This window comes from Toxorhynchites rutilus, chromosome 2 (genome assembly GCF_029784135.1).
Source record: "Toxorhynchites rutilus septentrionalis strain SRP chromosome 2, ASM2978413v1, whole genome shotgun sequence".
Lineage (NCBI taxonomy): Eukaryota > Metazoa > Arthropoda > Insecta > Diptera > Culicidae > Toxorhynchites > Toxorhynchites rutilus.
The window spans coordinates 872,058-889,075 of record NC_073745.1 but is presented as its reverse complement, the minus strand read 5'-3'; the positions used below and the strand labels follow the sequence as shown (position 1 = coordinate 889,075).

Below are 17,018 nucleotides of genomic sequence, written 5' to 3'. Positions count from 1 at the left end.
CCATCACACGAGATGACAAACCTAGCCTAGATTCAGAAATAGTCTATGTCTCATGCGAGTTTTTCTTTTCGTTTCTCTCTTTTCTTCTACTCTCTTACAGCTAGATTCACTGTAACGTAAAATTTATGGTAACGGCATGTCCCACGACTGAAATAATCAATATGTCAATTGAAGCCATCGCTGTTGCTCCTGATGCTGGTGATGCTTCTAATGTCCTTAGTCGATTATCGTCTTCCCTTTCCGGCACCGGAGCTGGTTCAACACTGTCAACGAATGGTGTCGATGGAGAGCGGAAGTTGTATTACTTTGACGGCAGCGAATATGACACCACCGAGACGAAACAGCAATTTTATAACCTCCACCATCAGCAGCGGGCGGCACTTTTATTGGGCGACAACATCACAGCCTCCACGATGTACTCATCGCTGGACCCCGGAGGAGGCCTCTACAATCCGGTAGAGACGGAGAATGAGACTGACTTCTACTACTATAACGGCGCAGCTGGCAACGGTTTCGGAGACAGCCATAACAGCACCCTCCTATTTGGCGATGACTACTACCAGAACTGTATGGGAGTGGAAGGAAACACATCGTATCTGAATGTGTCGTGCGAGACGATCCTGAACTACAGCATCCCATTGTACGGTTACTGCACACCCATTTTTATACTAATCACACTAACTGCCAACTCACTGATAGTGATTGTGCTCAGCAAACGCAGCATGGCGTCACCCACCAATTTTGTGCTGATGGGTAAGTTTCGTGGTTTGCTTCCTGGAAATTAATTTCTTTTCTCTCCTCTCCTCACTCCGCAATCAGTCCTAATTATAACTGTAATAAATTAGCTCTGAACAAATAATCTTCGCTGTCCATGTTGGCTTTTGGACAGAATATTATATTCCCGCATGTTGTTTTCCTTATCATTAGTACTAATCCAATCAAACTTAGGGGGCAATCAAGCTGTGCACGATCATCCCCCACTCAGGAAGAATCCTGTTGATACTTATAGGCGCAAGGTGTCAAGGCTGTCATCAAAGCGCCTAAAAGCAACGGTCAGCCTCTGTTTACGATAGCGTTATTTGTTGTTACGCCAAGCCCAAGTTAATCTGCGGGAAAAACAAAGTTCACTACGGGTCCCAGCGCGTCCGACAAGACCAGGATGACAAATTAAAAAAAAAACAAAATTAATTGATATTTCTGATTAGCACACAGAACAAATTTGTTTGTGGAAACCGTTATATAAAATCATCCCGATAATAATTTGCCGTGGTATTGCAGCTGACACGCAATTTTCGTAATGATCGGAATCTACAGAATTTATTTGTCTACAATTTTGTGATTTTGTTTTGCAGACATTTGATACTGGGGTTTTAAGTTATGAATATACTGCTAATTAATATAACATATTGGGAAAAAATTAATTCGAAAAAAAAAATATGAAATTGGATTGAATTGAAAGAATTCTTCTTCTTTTCTTCATTCACGGAGATTTTAAATCATCCGATTCTTCGTCTCCGAAAATAGAAAGAAGTCGAACTGTTTTTATGATAACCCCCTTGTTTTTAACCAAAAAACATATTTCCAAATTTCGATGTTTTTTTTTAGAATTTTGAAACCCAGTACTGGTTTAATTCATATTTTAATATGTTCGTTTGTGGTTTTTGGTATTTGTGATTCCTTTTCAGAAAATTACGAAAATTTCTAATGAATTACAAAAAAAATTATCACACGCGCTATGGAAAATATTATATAGGGGATGAAAGCTATACAGAAAAACGTTATTTTTCTTTTTTTACCAAAAGAAATAAAAAGTCAATAAAATTAAAAGAATCAATAGAAAAGTTACATTTTATGAATCAAAGTATTTTTTTGTATTTCGAAATATAGGATTGTATTTTAGTTTTTAGATCCATATAAACATAATTTCCTTTCAAATGTGTTTGTTCTTAATATGTAATTTTTTTCAGAATTTCAGAGCGTTGTGCGGTACAATTTTTTGGTGATTCGAAATTTTAAAATTCGAATTTTTAAGTTAGATTTTGAGACACAGTACTGCTTTGAAACCTGTTCGTAGGTGTTTTTTTATATTTATGATTTTTAAAATAATGTTTCGAGGGTTGAACATACTATTTTTTCCAAATTTTCCCCATCTGCATTTTTTTTTAATCATAGAGAAATCGATGATTATATCTATTGTATTGTCTTGAAACTATTTTTAAAATAATCCAATTTCGCATGAAAAAAATAAAATTGCGAAATGGCACAAAAATTTGAATTTTCGATGGTAATTTTATTTGACGATATGTCGTGGTATATCATAGTAAGATGCACTTTGAGTATTTTTTCCATGTTTTCATTTCCAAGCTATTGATAATGGCGTGAAAAAAAGAAAAACTACGTTTTAAACCATAGCTCTTAGCACCCATTACATGTCAAACCGATATAGTGGTTCTCAAATGTAATGTGATGATTTTGTTGTTTATAGCAAAACATTAGACCCATTATTTTGTTTTCTCGGGTCATCGGTTGATTTTGAAGAATCATAACTTAAAAACGAAAAAAAACATATTCTCATATCCTCTCTGTATTGGATATGTAGAAAAATATTAATTTCAGCTTTCAAGGAAAAATTATAAAAAAAATTCCATGACCACAAATATTTAAAAATACCAAAGACTATGATAACTATAAAAAATAAATACAATCAATAATAATGAAAACAAAATTCCTTTTTTTCAATTGTAGTAATTCTTTAATACCATCTAATTGGCTTTAATTTAATAAGTCGATCATTTCAATCAGTCCAATATTTCGAAAGTTATAAATTTTCGAAAAAAAGTTTTTTTAGAAAAAAAAAACGGGAAAAATTGATGTTCCGGACCACCCTAAAATACAAATGGTCACGCTAATGAAAAATTTTAAAAATACGGGTTGATTGTTTTGCGAACAAAAACAAAATTATTAAATTAAAGAACAATATTATCACTTTTCACGAAAATCTGAAAACCACTATATCGGTTTCAAAGGAATGGCTGTTATAGTGAAAACTATAGGGATTCAGAAAAAATTACCTAATTTGCTAATTTCGTACCCCATACCATGTTTACCATTGTGATAAGGCTTTTTTTTACGAATACACGAATACAATACAATAATAGATTTTAGGAAAATAAAAAAATTGAAAAAAAAATTATTATCATAAAAATATTATATATTGTCGAACCGCGCTGTTCTCCAAATTTCTGAAAAAGAATCACAAACATCAAAAAACACATACGAACATCTATCTTCTATCTTCTATATATATAAAAATGGAGTGATGTCTGTCTGTCTGTCTGATTCTTATAGACTCGGAAAATACTGAACCGATCGACATGAAAATTGGTATGTAGGGGTTTTTGGGGCCGGGGAAGGTTTTCGTGATATTTTGAGACCCCTCCCCCCTCTCTAAGGGGGGGCTGCCATACAAATGAAACACAAATTTCTGCATTGCTCGAGAATTAATCAAGCAAATGAAACCAAATTTGGCATGTGGAGGTTTTAGGATGCAATAAATGTTTCTATGGTGTTAAGATACTCCTTCCCCCTCTCTTAGAGGGGGCTGCCGTACAAATGAAACACAAATTTTTGCATTACCCGAGAATTAATCAAGCAAATTAAACCAAATTAGGCATATGGAAACTTTAGGGTGCAATAAATGTTTCTATGGTGGTTAGATACTCCTTCCCCCTCTCTTAGGGGTGGCTGCCATACAAATAAAACACAAATTTCTGCATTACTCGAGAATTAATCAAGTAAATGGGCGGGACGAAGTTTGCCGGGTTAGCTAGTATTTAAATATAAATACAACTAGTACAGGGAAATTCGATGTAACGTACATTAAACTTTTCATTTTCATTATATCGAAGCATCATAAAAAATTCAGAAACATAGCACATACTACTTTATTGTGATGCTGTTTGGATAGAGTTAGTGAACAATGATGAAAAAATCCATCTAGAAGGTAAAGCAAACCTTTCTCATAATGTTTCCTTTCATACTGTTGATTGAGGGTGCATAGATAAAATGATCGCTTGCTTGTTAAAAAAAAAACGTTTTCCATTCAACAGTGCTCTTTTTCCCATGTTTGTCTTAAGAAAATGAACTTGGATTTCTCATTTTTTTCAGTGTAATTTTTTATAAAAGATTAAATCTTTTCCTACATTTCATTATCTGACTAAAATTTTGTTGGTCTTAAAGTTTTTAAGATAAATATTTTAGGAAAAAGTTAAAAAAGCTTAGCATTTTTGAAACTCTGACTTAAAAACTCCAAGAAACACAGAATTTTAGTCAGACAGTGAAATTGAAATTGTTCAAAGCTTTCATTAAAAATAGAAAACTAATTTTAAAAAAATTACATTAACAATATGTTTTAAAAATTTAAACTCGTTTTTTCAAAAAAAATTAGAATCACATGAACAGTCCGTACAACTACCAAAAAGTTTTCGAAACATTGGAAGAAGAACACTATTACTTTTTTAATTTTTTGTATTTTTTTTTAATTTTTTTTTTCAGGATTATTTTTTAAAGAAATTGGTACAGGCAAACCTTTTTTTGTGCGGGGGATAGGGACAGCATAAAAGAAAAAACATAGAGCATTTGATGGGAGGAGGGGAATGATTTCAAAAGTGGATAATTGAGACGCAAATATACTTTCTTCGCACTGAAATGCATGTAAACCATCGAAAAAAAAAACTAAATGGACGATAACTACAAAAAAAAAACTAAATGGACGAATAAATACAATCAATAATAATGAAAACAAAATTCCTTTTTTTCAATTGTAGTAATTCTTTAATACCATCTAATTGGCTTTAATTTAATAAGTCGATCATTTCAATCAGTCCAATATTTCGAAAGTTATAAATTTTCGAAAAAAAGTTTTTTTAGAAAAAAAAACGGGAAAAATTGATGTTCCGGACCACCCTAAAATACAAATGGTCACGCTAATGAAAAATTTTAAAAATACGGGTTGATTGTTTTGCGAACAAAAACAAAATTATTAAATTAAAGAACAATATTATCACTTTTCACGAAAATCTGAAAACCACTATATCGGTTTCAAAGGAATGGCTGTTATAGTGAAAACTATAGGGATTCAGAAAAAATTACCTAATTTGCTAATTTCGTACCCCATACCATGTTTACCATTGTGATAAGGCTTTTTTTACGAATACACGAATACAATACAATAATAGATTTTAGGAAAATAAAAAAATTGAAAAAAAAATTATTATCATAAAAATATTATATATTGTCGAACCGCGCTGTTCTCCAAATTTCTGAAAAAGAATCACAAACATCAAAAAACACATACGAACATCTATCTTCTATCTTCTATATATATAAAAATGGAGTGATGTCTGTCTGTCTGTCTGATTCTTATAGACTCGGAAAATACTGAACCGATCGACATGAAAATTGGTATGTAGGGGTTTTTGGGGCCGGGGAAGGTTTTCGTGATATTTTGAGACCCCTCCCCCCTCTCTAAGGGGGGGCTGCCATACAAATGAAACACAAATTTCTGCATTGCTCGAGAATTAATCAAGCAAATGAAACCAAATTTGGCATGTGGAGGTTTTAGGATGCAATAAATGTTTCTATGGTGTTAAGATACTCCTTCCCCCTCTCTTAGAGGGGGCTGCCGTACAAATGAAACACAAATTTTTGCATTACCCGAGAATTAATCAAGCAAATTAAACCAAATTTGGCATGTGGAGGTTTTAGGATGCAATAAATGTTTCTATGGTGTTAAGATACTCCTTCCCCCTCTCTTAGAGGGGGCTGCCGTACAAATGAAACACAAATTTTTGCATTACCCGAGAATTAATCAAGCAAATTAAACCAAATTAGGCATATGGAAACTTTAGGGTGCAATAAATGTTTCTATGGTGGTTAGATACCCCTCCCCCCCCTCTCTTAGGGGTGGCTGCCATACAAATAAAACACAAATTTCTGCATTACTCGAGAATTAATCAAGTAAATGGGCGGGACGAAGTTTGCCGGGTTAGCTAGTATTTAAATATAAATACAACTAGTACAGGGAAATTCGATGTAACGTACATTAAACTTTTCATTTTCATTATATCGAAGCATCATAAAAAATTCAGAAACATAGCACATACTACTTTATTGTGATGCTGTTTGGATAGAGTTAGTGAACAATGATGAAAAAATCCATCTAGAAGGTAAAGCCAACCTTTCTCATAATGTTTCCTTTCATACTGTTGATTGAGGGTGCATAGATAAAATGATCGCTTGCTTGTTAAAAAAAAAAACTTTTTCCATTCAACAGTGCTCTTTTTCCCATGTTTTTCTTAAGAAAATGAACTTGGATTTCTCATTTTTTTCAGTGTAATTTTTTATAAAAGATTAAATCTTTTCCTACATTTCATTATCTGACTAAAATTTTGTTGGTCTTAAAGTTTTTAAGATAAATATTTTAGGAAAAAGTTAAAAAAGCTTAGCATTTTTGAAACTCTGACTTAAAAACTCCAAGAACCACAGAATTTTAGTCAGACAGTGAAATTGAAATTGTTCAAAGCTTTCATTAAAAATAGAAAACTAATTTTAAAAAAATTACATTAACAATATGTTTTAAAAATTTAAACTCGTTTTTTCAAAAAAAATTAGAATCACATGAACAGTCCGTACAACTACCAAAAAGTTTTCGAAACATTGGAAGAAGAACACTATTACTTTTTTAATTTTTTGTATTTTTTTTTTAATTTTTTTTTTCAGGATTATTTTTTAAAGAAATTGGTACAGGCAAACCTTTTTTTGTGCGGGGGATAGGGACAGCATAAAAGAAAAAACATAGAGCATTTGATGGGAGGAGGGGAATGATTTCAGAAGTGGATAATTGAGACGCAAATATACTTTCTTCGCACTGAAATGCATGTAAACCATCGAAAAAAAAAACTAAATGGACGATAACTTCGTCATATATGCTTCTTTTCATATACCGCACAAGAACAGAAAACCGCGCAAAAAAATCGCACAAAAACAGGTTTTACTGGTAAATATTGTAATTTTTTCTTTGTATAGTTTTTGAATTAGAATTTTGTAACAAATTATGAAAAACAAAACTGTTCCTATTCAAAAAGCAGTCTTTTTTGGAGATTTTAAGTATGCAGTATGCAATGACCAATGTCTTCATACCCACAACGTTTCACTGCCATTGAAAATGTGTACTTTATATCGAGATGAAATCTACGTTATTTAGGGTGACGTTAAATCGAAGGTACGTTATATTCAAGTACTCCAGTACTGGGTCTCGAAATTCTAAAAAAAACAAAATTTGGAAGTATATATTTTTTGAACCGCGCAACACTGTTAAAATTTTGGAAAAAAAATCACACATATCTAGAAAAAGCGTAGAAACAAATTTCAATGTGATCTGGAGTAGTAATGAGTCTCAAAATCATAATTTCAATATTTCAAGATTTTTTTAGTGCTTAAATTTTTGATGATTTTTTTCTAATAATATTTCTCAATACCCCATAATAAGATGCACTTTCAGTATTTTTTCAATTTTTTATCTCGAAGCTATTGAAAATAGCGTACAGGAGGTTTTTCACCATAGATCCTGTGGTAAACCACATACGGATTCAAGAAAAATAGTCAAAACTTTTTATTTGGTTCCCTATACAATATTTTCCATAGAGCTGGTGATTTGGTTTGGAGGCAGCTTTTACTCCCATGCCCAGCCAGGCCCTTTGAGACGAATCATTCCAGTAGTTTCTGTGGTTTACGGTTAACATAAAGAATTGTCATCTTTATGTTTTATCAGTTTATGTTTCGTCAGTACAGAAGGAAATAATTTTTTCTCTCTCGGTTTGCTTTTGTTGCCAAATAAATAAATCCGCGAGCTGGTTGCTCGCACCTTCGAAGTTCTTCCCATTATCCGAATACACATGGGCTGGACGACCTCGTCTGGCGATGAATCTTCGGAAGGAGCATAGGAAGGCCTGAGTTGTTAGATCGCTTACCAATTCCAGGTGAACTGCCTTAGTGGCAAAACAGACGATAAGACAGAGGTAAGATTTTACAGCGTGTGCTCTTTTGTGTTGTGGTTTCAGGTACAGAGGACCTGCATAATCCACTCCAGATATGGTAAATGGACGACTGGGGATCACGCGATGAGCAGGTAATTGTCCGATCTGTTGTTGAGCTGGTTCTGGGTTTAAGCGATTGCAGCGGAAACAATTTCGAACGATGCTTCTGGCAAGACGACGTCCTTGTATTGGCCAGTATTCCTCTCGAATAGCGTTTAATAAGAGGCGCCCGCCGCCGTGAAGCAATTTGTGGTGAAAATATTGAGCAATTTGATTGGTGAAAGGGTGATTGGAAGGGAGCAGTGCTGGGTGTTTAGCTTGGAAAGATAACTGTGAAAAACGCAATCGACCTCCCACTCTCAACACACTCTCGGAATCAAGAAACGGATTTAGTTTACGAATTTTGGATTGCTTTCTTAACGACTTTGCTTGTTTCAAGTGTTCAATTTCTGAGTTGAATTTATCTTCTTGAGCAAGACGAATGAGGATGATTTTGGCTGTTTCCAGCTGATGAACGGTAAGTGAACGACATGCTGAAACTGCATCTGATGACATTCGAATTCTGGCTTTTTCTCGTGCGTTGTTGGCAAAACGGAGACAGTATCCAATCACGTGCAATAATCGACTGTAGGATGACCATCGAAGAAATAAGCCATTGACTGCTTGATTTGTTTGAATGGTAGCTTGAGCTGTTTGGATGTTTCGTATTTCCATCTTTTCAACAGGAATGTTTGATGGTGTGCTGATAGGCCATTCATGTGCGTCTCGTTTCAACCATGGTGGCCTACAACACCAGAGCTCGCTGACGATGAAGTCCGATACGTCCATGCCTCTTGAGACTAAATCGGCAGGATTCTCTTTTCCAGAGACGTGGTTCCAATGGCATGTCTCTGTGAGGTTTTGAATTTCGGAGACACGATTTGCTTCGTAAGTCCTCCATGTATTAGGTGGCGATTTTAACCAAGGCAGCGTAACCGAAGAGTCCGACCAGAAATAGGAGGCGAAAATATTAACTTCAATTGTAGAACTGTGGTAGAAATGAAGTGGACGTGATTCGTCTATCGAGTGCATTAAAAACTATAACTAGCACTGTTTATTGATCGGATAAGGTTCTCATCCTGCTCAAATCGCGAGATCATCAACTGATCTACCATAATTGTCGTTATTGAAGTGATCCAGAGACGATTTGTCTGGAAAAATACGCATTTTCATTTTTGATCATCAAGTTGTTCGTCAATATCCACGCTATCTGTCATATCATCCACCTATTGTTCTCGGTTCGCCGATGAATCAACTGTGTTTGCGGAGCAAAACAATCAACATGTCGGTGAAGCAGGGTTCGTCCAATGTAGACAAGCGAAATAAAACTGAATTTTCGTCTGATTCGCTGCATCAGGACATTTCGAACAACGAGTTAGCAAGATTGATGGCTGCGCAAAACAAAGCTACTCAGAACCAAATCAGCCAATTGGGTACTGAGCTACGAGATGAATTGAATAGAGGCCTGGAAGACATTCGAGCTGACTTTGTGGATATCAACACGAAATTATCGCAAGTGAAAGAGGATGTTATACACAACACAAATTCAATCAAAAGATCACAACTATGCAACGATGTGATGATTAGTGGTGTTCCTTATATTCAAGATGAGGATTTGATGAGTTACTTTCGGAAATGGTGTCTGGCGTTAGGGTATTCAGCTGCATCTGTTCCGCTGGTCGACATTCGAAGGCTATCAAGATCACCAATCCGAGAAGGTGCTAACTGCTACATATTGGTGCAATTTGCCATTACCAATCAACGCAACGACTTCTTTGGAAAGTATCTACGGCATCGGTCACTTTCATTAGCTCAAATTGGATTTAAATCGGAAAAACGCGTGTACGTGAACGAGAATTTGGTTCCGGAAGTTAGGAGGATAAAATCCATTGCCCTTCAACTGAAAAAGGAGAGAAAGCTGAGTCGTGTATCTACCAGAGGAGGAATAGTCTACGTCTTGTTGCCCAACAGTAGTGCGGAATGTGCTGTGACATCGGAGGATGAGCTATGTCAAGTCGTCAACAATCAACGATAACAGAATCTGGCTGGAGTTCAAAGGTGGACCATCTTCCTGAGGATGAAGTTCGGGAGGCCCGTTTTTTTTTTTTTTTGTGCTAGAATGTGTAGTTTTTAATGCGTCACTTGTTAAAGATTGTATTTGTAGTGAACCTGTGGTAATTTTATTTTGTTAGTTTTTGTGTTTGTAGATTGTAATCCTGTGATTTTTTGTGGCTCTTGCTGTATTAGTATTGTATCCATATGAGTAGTGGATCTGGTCGTAATGCCTCTTCAAGCTTGTGTATCGCGGGTGTTGTGATGAAGTCTGCTCTAATTGCTAATAAATTGTCGATATGCTGCATGAATAGTCAAAGCATTTGCGCTAAGAACCTATCTAAACTTGATGAATTAAGAAATATTGCTCACATTTCAAAAGTAGATATAATGTGTATAGGTGAGTCGTGGTTGAATGATAACATTTCGAATGAAGTTTTAGAAATTGATAACTACACAATATTAAGAAACGACCGGGTTGGTAGACTTGGAGGTGGTGTTCTAGTGTATTTGAAAAATGGCATAAAGTTCAAAATTATCGAAAAGTCAACGAGAGATATGTATGCTCAAAATGTTGAGTTTGTCTTAATAGAAATCGAGGTAAATGCTGTCAAACTACTGGTGGGTGCTTTTTATAACCCTCCCATGTATGATTGCTCGCATGTATTAAATGAAATTTTGAGTGATCCTAGGTATCAATATGATAACGTCCTTTTTCTGGGAGATTTTAATACCAACTTGCTTGATGGGAGATCTGACAAGACCAAACATTTTCTAAACTGTTTGTCCAACTTCTCGTTTCACTCAGTTGGTCACGAGCCTACTCATTTTCATAGAAATGGTTGTTCACAAATTGACCATATTTTAACTAACAACATAAACAATATTTTGCGTTTCAATCAAATCGGCGTTCCGTTTATGTCCAACCATGACTTGCTATTTGCCTCTGTTAATATAGACACCGTTCTTACATCTGAAGAATTCTGTTACCGTGATTTTAACCGAATCGACCCTGGGCTTACGATTTCTTTGTTTAATCAAATTGATTGGAATTATTTTTATAGTATTGGCAATTCTAATGAATCAGTTAATTATTTCAACAGACATATCAAAGAACTGTTTGAGAACACTGTTCCTTTGAAAACTGTAACTAAACGCTCCAAGTTCAAACCTTGGTTCAATTCTAACATTTCGAGGTCAATGATAGACCGTGATTTAGCATATCGTACATGGAAGAGATCAATGCGTGTAGAAGATCATACCATGTTCAAACACTTAAGGAATAGAGTAACAAAACTAATAAATGATGCTAAGAAAAAATATTTCAATGAAAAATTTGCAAATACGACTTCAAGTAAAGACGTTTGGATTCGCCTTCGTGCGCTAGGATTTAAAAATACATCCTTTGGAGGATCTAGCAATTTCAGTGCCGATGAAATTAATCAGTTTTTTGTGAGCAATTTCACGCAAAATGATCTATCTCGTGGAAGTATTGGCTCCGTACCACAAGTTTTCAACTTCACTGATATCGAGGAGTGTCATGTCATAAATGCCATTCATGGTATTAAATCCAATGCAACTGGCCTGGATGGAATTCCAATCAAATATATAAAAATAATACTCCCTCTCATAATTAAACCGATAACATACATGTTCAATCTTATAATCAGAACAAAATCGTATCCTACGGCATGGAAAACTGCGAAAATTATTCCAATCAAGAAAAAATCATCAAACAATTCTATGAGCAATCTTCGTCCAGTGAGCATATTAAGTTCACTATCAAAGGCTTTGGAATCAATAATGAAATCCCAAATTTGTAGTTACGAAGCGGACAATGGTATATTGTATGAATATCAGTCTGGCTATCGCAAGGCTCATAGCACCAAAACTGCAATGCTTAAAATTTGCGACGATATTGGGATGGTATTAGATAAAGGAGGTTCAGTTGTTTTGATTTTGCTTGACTTCTCAAAGGCATTTGATACACTTTCGCATGGTATGTTATGTCATAAGCTATCGCATCAATTCGGTTTTCGCAGGGATTCAATGCAACTAATCCAGTCATACCTAACTGGAAGATATCAGAGGGTTTTTCACGATAATGTTCTATCAGACTCTCTACACGTTAGCTCCGGTGTTCCTCAGGGTTCTGTTTTGGGACCCGTACTTTTCTCGTTATATATAAATGATCTTCCTTGTAAACTCATTGGGTGCAAAATCCATATTTTTGCAGACGACGTTCAAATATACTTTGATTGCACCGGAATGTCACAGGAAGAATCAGCGGATCTTATAAATAGAAATTTGAGGAACATTGCAGCATGGGCTGAGCAAAATTCGCTATCTTTAAATGCTGATAAGACTCAATCAATTTATATCAATCGTAATGGCAGAAGGTTTGAACCTCTTCTTTTCATTAAAGATAGACGCATTGAATTTTTCGACAATGTAACTAGTCTTGGCGTAAAAATTCAAAATAACCTGGAATGGGATGCGTTTATTTTGAAGCAATGCGGACAAATTTATGGATGCCTAAGATCCCTAGGTTTGAAAACCAAGTTTTTAAATTTGTCAACTAAGCTCACATTATTTAAAAGTTTGATTTACCCTCATTTTTTATCCTGCGATTTCATACTCTCCCAAGCTTCTGCATATGCCCGAGGTCGTTTGAAAGTTGCACTGAACTGCTGTATAAGATATGTTTATAATCTCAACCGGTATTCAAACGTGACTCATTTACAACACACTTTACTAGGCTGCTCATTTGAAAAATTTACCAAAATGAGGACTGTTCATTTAATATATCGACTAATAAAAACACAACAACCAACTTACTTATTCAACAAACTTGTTCCTCTGAGATCGCAAAGAGGGAAAAAATTCGCTATTCAACGATGCAGAACGTCACATTACTCGGATTCGATTTTTGTAAGAGGTATTAGTTATTGGAATGCTTTACCGCATGAGCTACAAACAATGACTTCAATTAAGAGTTTTAATAGAGGTTGTTTAGAGCATTTTTGCCAGTGAATAAGAAATGTTTTTGTCAGTCAATTAGGGATGTTTTTGAGAATGACGCACTTCATTAATCACCATATTGTATCTTGAACATAAAAGACAAATGTCTTAAGTTTGTGAGAATAAACAATAACAATAACAATAACAATAACAATTGCTTGTTTAATGCGATTATGTAATTGAGCAGCAAGGACAGCAGCACAAAGTTCCAAGCGAGCGAGTGTTATGCGTTTTAATGGAGACACTTTGGATTTAGAGGAAAGTAGATGGATCGTAATATTGCCCTTCGTATCTTCGCATCGTACGTAGGTGCAAGCACCATATGCAGCTGCTTCAGAGGCGTCAGAAAACGTGTGCAATTGAAGAATGGCGTTTGGTAGGAAAGCGCAGCGTTGTATGCGATATGAGGAAATCAATGGCAAATGTTGATGATATTTGTCCCAACTTTCCGGAATATTCTTGGGAACAGGCTCGTCCCAAGAGCAAGATAATAACCACAAATTCTGCATAAGGATTTTGGCTCTCACAACTATGGGCGCTATTAATCCTAGCGGATCGAACAGTCTGGCGTTCGTGGATAAAATGCTACGCTTCGTTGATGATTCATTGTTGTGACGAATGTTCGAATCGAATCGGAGCATATAAGTCCCTGGTTCCCATGCAACTCCTAGAGCCTTCACCGTCTCATCGGGACTAAAATGCAAAGCCGACAGTGTTCCAATTTGGTCAACGTTTAATCCTTGCAACACCTCCAATTTGTTCGAAGCCCATTTGCGGAGCGTGAATCCGCCTTTGTTGAGAAGATCACTTAATTCGTCCGAAGCTGTATCGCTTCTTCCACCGATTGTGCACCACCGATAAAGTCATCGACGTAGAAGCTTTTCTGTAACGCTGGACGACCAAGTGAGTATGGTTCGCCTTCATGATTTGCCAATTGCTGGAGACTACGAGTTGCTAGAAAAGCCGAAGGAGCTAGACCGTAAGTCACGGTTAATAATTCGTATGCTTGAATTGGAGAATCCTCAGAAAATCTCCACAGTATGCGCTGCAGTGGTACGTCATCAGGACGAACCAAGACCTGACGGTACATTTTAGCTATGTCACCGACAAGGGCCACTTGAAACGTGCGGAATCGTAGAATGATATTTAACAAGTCGTCTTGGACTACTGGGCCCACACACAGAGCATCGTTGAGCGAGAATCCTGTAGATGTCTTTGCCGAGCCATCAAACACCACGCGTACTTTTGTGGTCTTACTAGCTTCCTTCACGACGCAGTGATGAGGCAAGTAATATTGCTTTTCGTTGGCATATTCTCTTTCTACCAGCCGCATATGCCCTAGAGTGAGGTAATCGTGCATGAAATTATGATATTTAGTTCGTAATTCAGAGTTTTGTTTCAATCTTTTTTCGAGTAATTCAAAGCGATGAATGGCAGTGGCTTTTGAATGGCCTAGCATAGACTCGAAATCTGGCTTCTTGGGCAAGCGAACAATGTATCGCCCTTCCGTGTTGCGTTCAGAGGTCGATTGGAATAAGGTTTCACATTGTCGCTCTTCGATCGAGAAATTGTCTTTGTTGAGTAACTTTTCGCATTGCCAAAATCGTTCGATAGAGTCCTCCAGTGAGAGCATAGATATCTCGACAATATTGGAATTGTACGTTGGTGTATTTGCGTTGGCGGAGCCTGCGATAATCCATCCAAACACACTGTCCACGAGTAGGAGAAGTTCAGTGCCTAGCTCAATACGCGCTGAATGAGGAAAGAAAGAATAGAAGTGTTTGATTCCCAACACCATGTCAATGGGCTGTGATTTGTTGAATTGTGGATCTGCAAGAACCAAATCGCGTCGGATTTTCCATCCAGTTAATGAAACGTTCTGGGACGGAATGTTTCCAGTGACTTTGTCCATTATCAGGAACTCAACTCCGCAAGAGAATTCTTCTTTTCTCGATTTTATTTCTGTGAAAACAGATTCACGAACTACTTTGGACATTTTACCCGCTCCTTGTATAGTGACACTAGCTAACCCGGCAAACTTCGTCCCGCCCATTTCCTTGATTAATTCTCGAGTAATGCAGAAATTTGTGTTTTATTTGTATGGCAGCCACCCCTAAGAGAGGGGGGAGGGGTATCTGACCACCATAGAAACATTCATTGCACCCTAAAGTTTCCATATGCCTAATTTGGTTTAATTTGCTTGATTAATTCTCGGGTAATGCAAAAATTTGTGTTTCATTTGTACGGCAGCCCCCTCTAAGAGAGGGGGAAGGAGTATCTTAACACCATAGAAACATTTATTGCATCCTAAAACCTTCACATGCCAAATTTGGTTTCATTTGCTTGATTAATTCTCGAGTAATGCAGAAATTTGTGTTTCATTGGTATGGCAGCCCCCCCTTATAGAGGGGGGAGGGGTCTCAAAATATCACGAAAACCTTCTCCGGCCCCAAAAACCCCTACATACCAATTTTCATGTCAATCGGTTCAGTAGTTTCCGAGTCTATAAGAATCAGACAGACAGACAGACATCACTCCATTTTTATATATATAGATAGATAGATAGATAGATTCACTTTTGCTCGCTTCAGTTTCAGAATTTGTGCCATTCGATCAGTAATCAGGTTTGGCTGGGAGACGCTGTCCAATAGTGCACGCGCTAGATGATCGTGTCCATAGGCATCAACAATTTGTACGACAGCTGTTAATAGAAAAACGTTTTCAGAAGTTTGTTTTACAGGTGTACAATTGACTATGTTGACTATGTATGTGTAGTTTCGGTGGCTGTGACCGATATTTGTAACGAATCTGGTGCATTAGACGGGACTGGTAGGGACCCAGTTCTCGTGAACGATTCTGGCCTCGCAGAATCTCGGTTTCCAGGTTGATTAGTAGAGCTCTCACGGATGCCGGGATGTAATAACGTGTGATGTCGACGGTTACATAATCGGCAACTGAAACTGGATGGGCAGTTGCGAGCCATGTGATCCTTTCGCATACAATTATGGCATAATCGTTTCGTTGCGACAAATTGTTGGCGTTCAGAAGGGGAAAATCGATTGAACTTTTGGCATTTCATTAAGCAATGCGGCAGATTACACGCCGGACATTTATCGGTAGAAGTGGCGGTAGATGTGTAAGAAGAAAGTCGAAACGGTGCTGACTTTTTCGTTTGATGTGCTGTGTTCGTGGAACTTGTAGATGCGTTATGATTATTCACAGATATTGATTCCAGCACTCTGATTCTACGCTGGAGAAATTGAACAAGACAAGTATAATTCGGCTCTTCCTCACGCGAAGCATGGTCCTCCCACGCTTTCAGTGTTTCCTCTGGCAACCTGGTACACAAAAGGTGCTCAAGAATTATGCTCCAAGTGTCGGTTGGTTCTTCTAGTTGATGCAAAACTTTAATATGACGTTCGAACTCGTCTACTAGTACATGAAGGGTAGTCGCTGATTCCTTTTTGACCACCTGTATGTCGAAGAGTGCCTGCAGGTGTCTCTTCTTTAATAAGTAGTCGTTAGAGTATCGAGATTTCAAACTGTGCCAAGCTAAAATATAGTTAGCAGAACTAATCGCTATCGACTCAATCGATTGAGCTGCTTCACCTTTGACCGCAGCCTTCAAATAGTGAAACTTCTGTATTTCTGGTACGTCGGGGTTGGAGTGGATCAGTGCTAAGAATGTGTCGTGAAATGCGAGCCAATGCATATAATCTCCATTGAACTCGGGAAGTGTTTTTTTTTCGGGGCCGCTAAAAATCGTCCTAATCGCAGACAGAACAGATTCCCCTACTTTTTTTTTTTTTT

The 17,018-nt window shown here is 36.8% G+C and overlaps 1 protein-coding gene across 2 annotated transcripts in view; it reads left to right on the top strand.

Moving 5' to 3' along the window:
• Positions 1 to 17,018, top strand: part of LOC129765360 (sex peptide receptor) — a 140,752-nt gene that overhangs the window by 41,567 nt on the left and 82,167 nt on the right. For both annotated transcript variants that reach the window (XM_055765595.1, XM_055765596.1), the window contains exon 2: positions 101 to 753. In XM_055765595.1, the coding sequence (XP_055621570.1) occupies positions 126 to 753 (628 nt within the window). In that variant the 5' untranslated portion in view covers positions 101 to 125. The remainder of the gene's footprint in view (positions 1 to 100; positions 754 to 17,018) is intronic.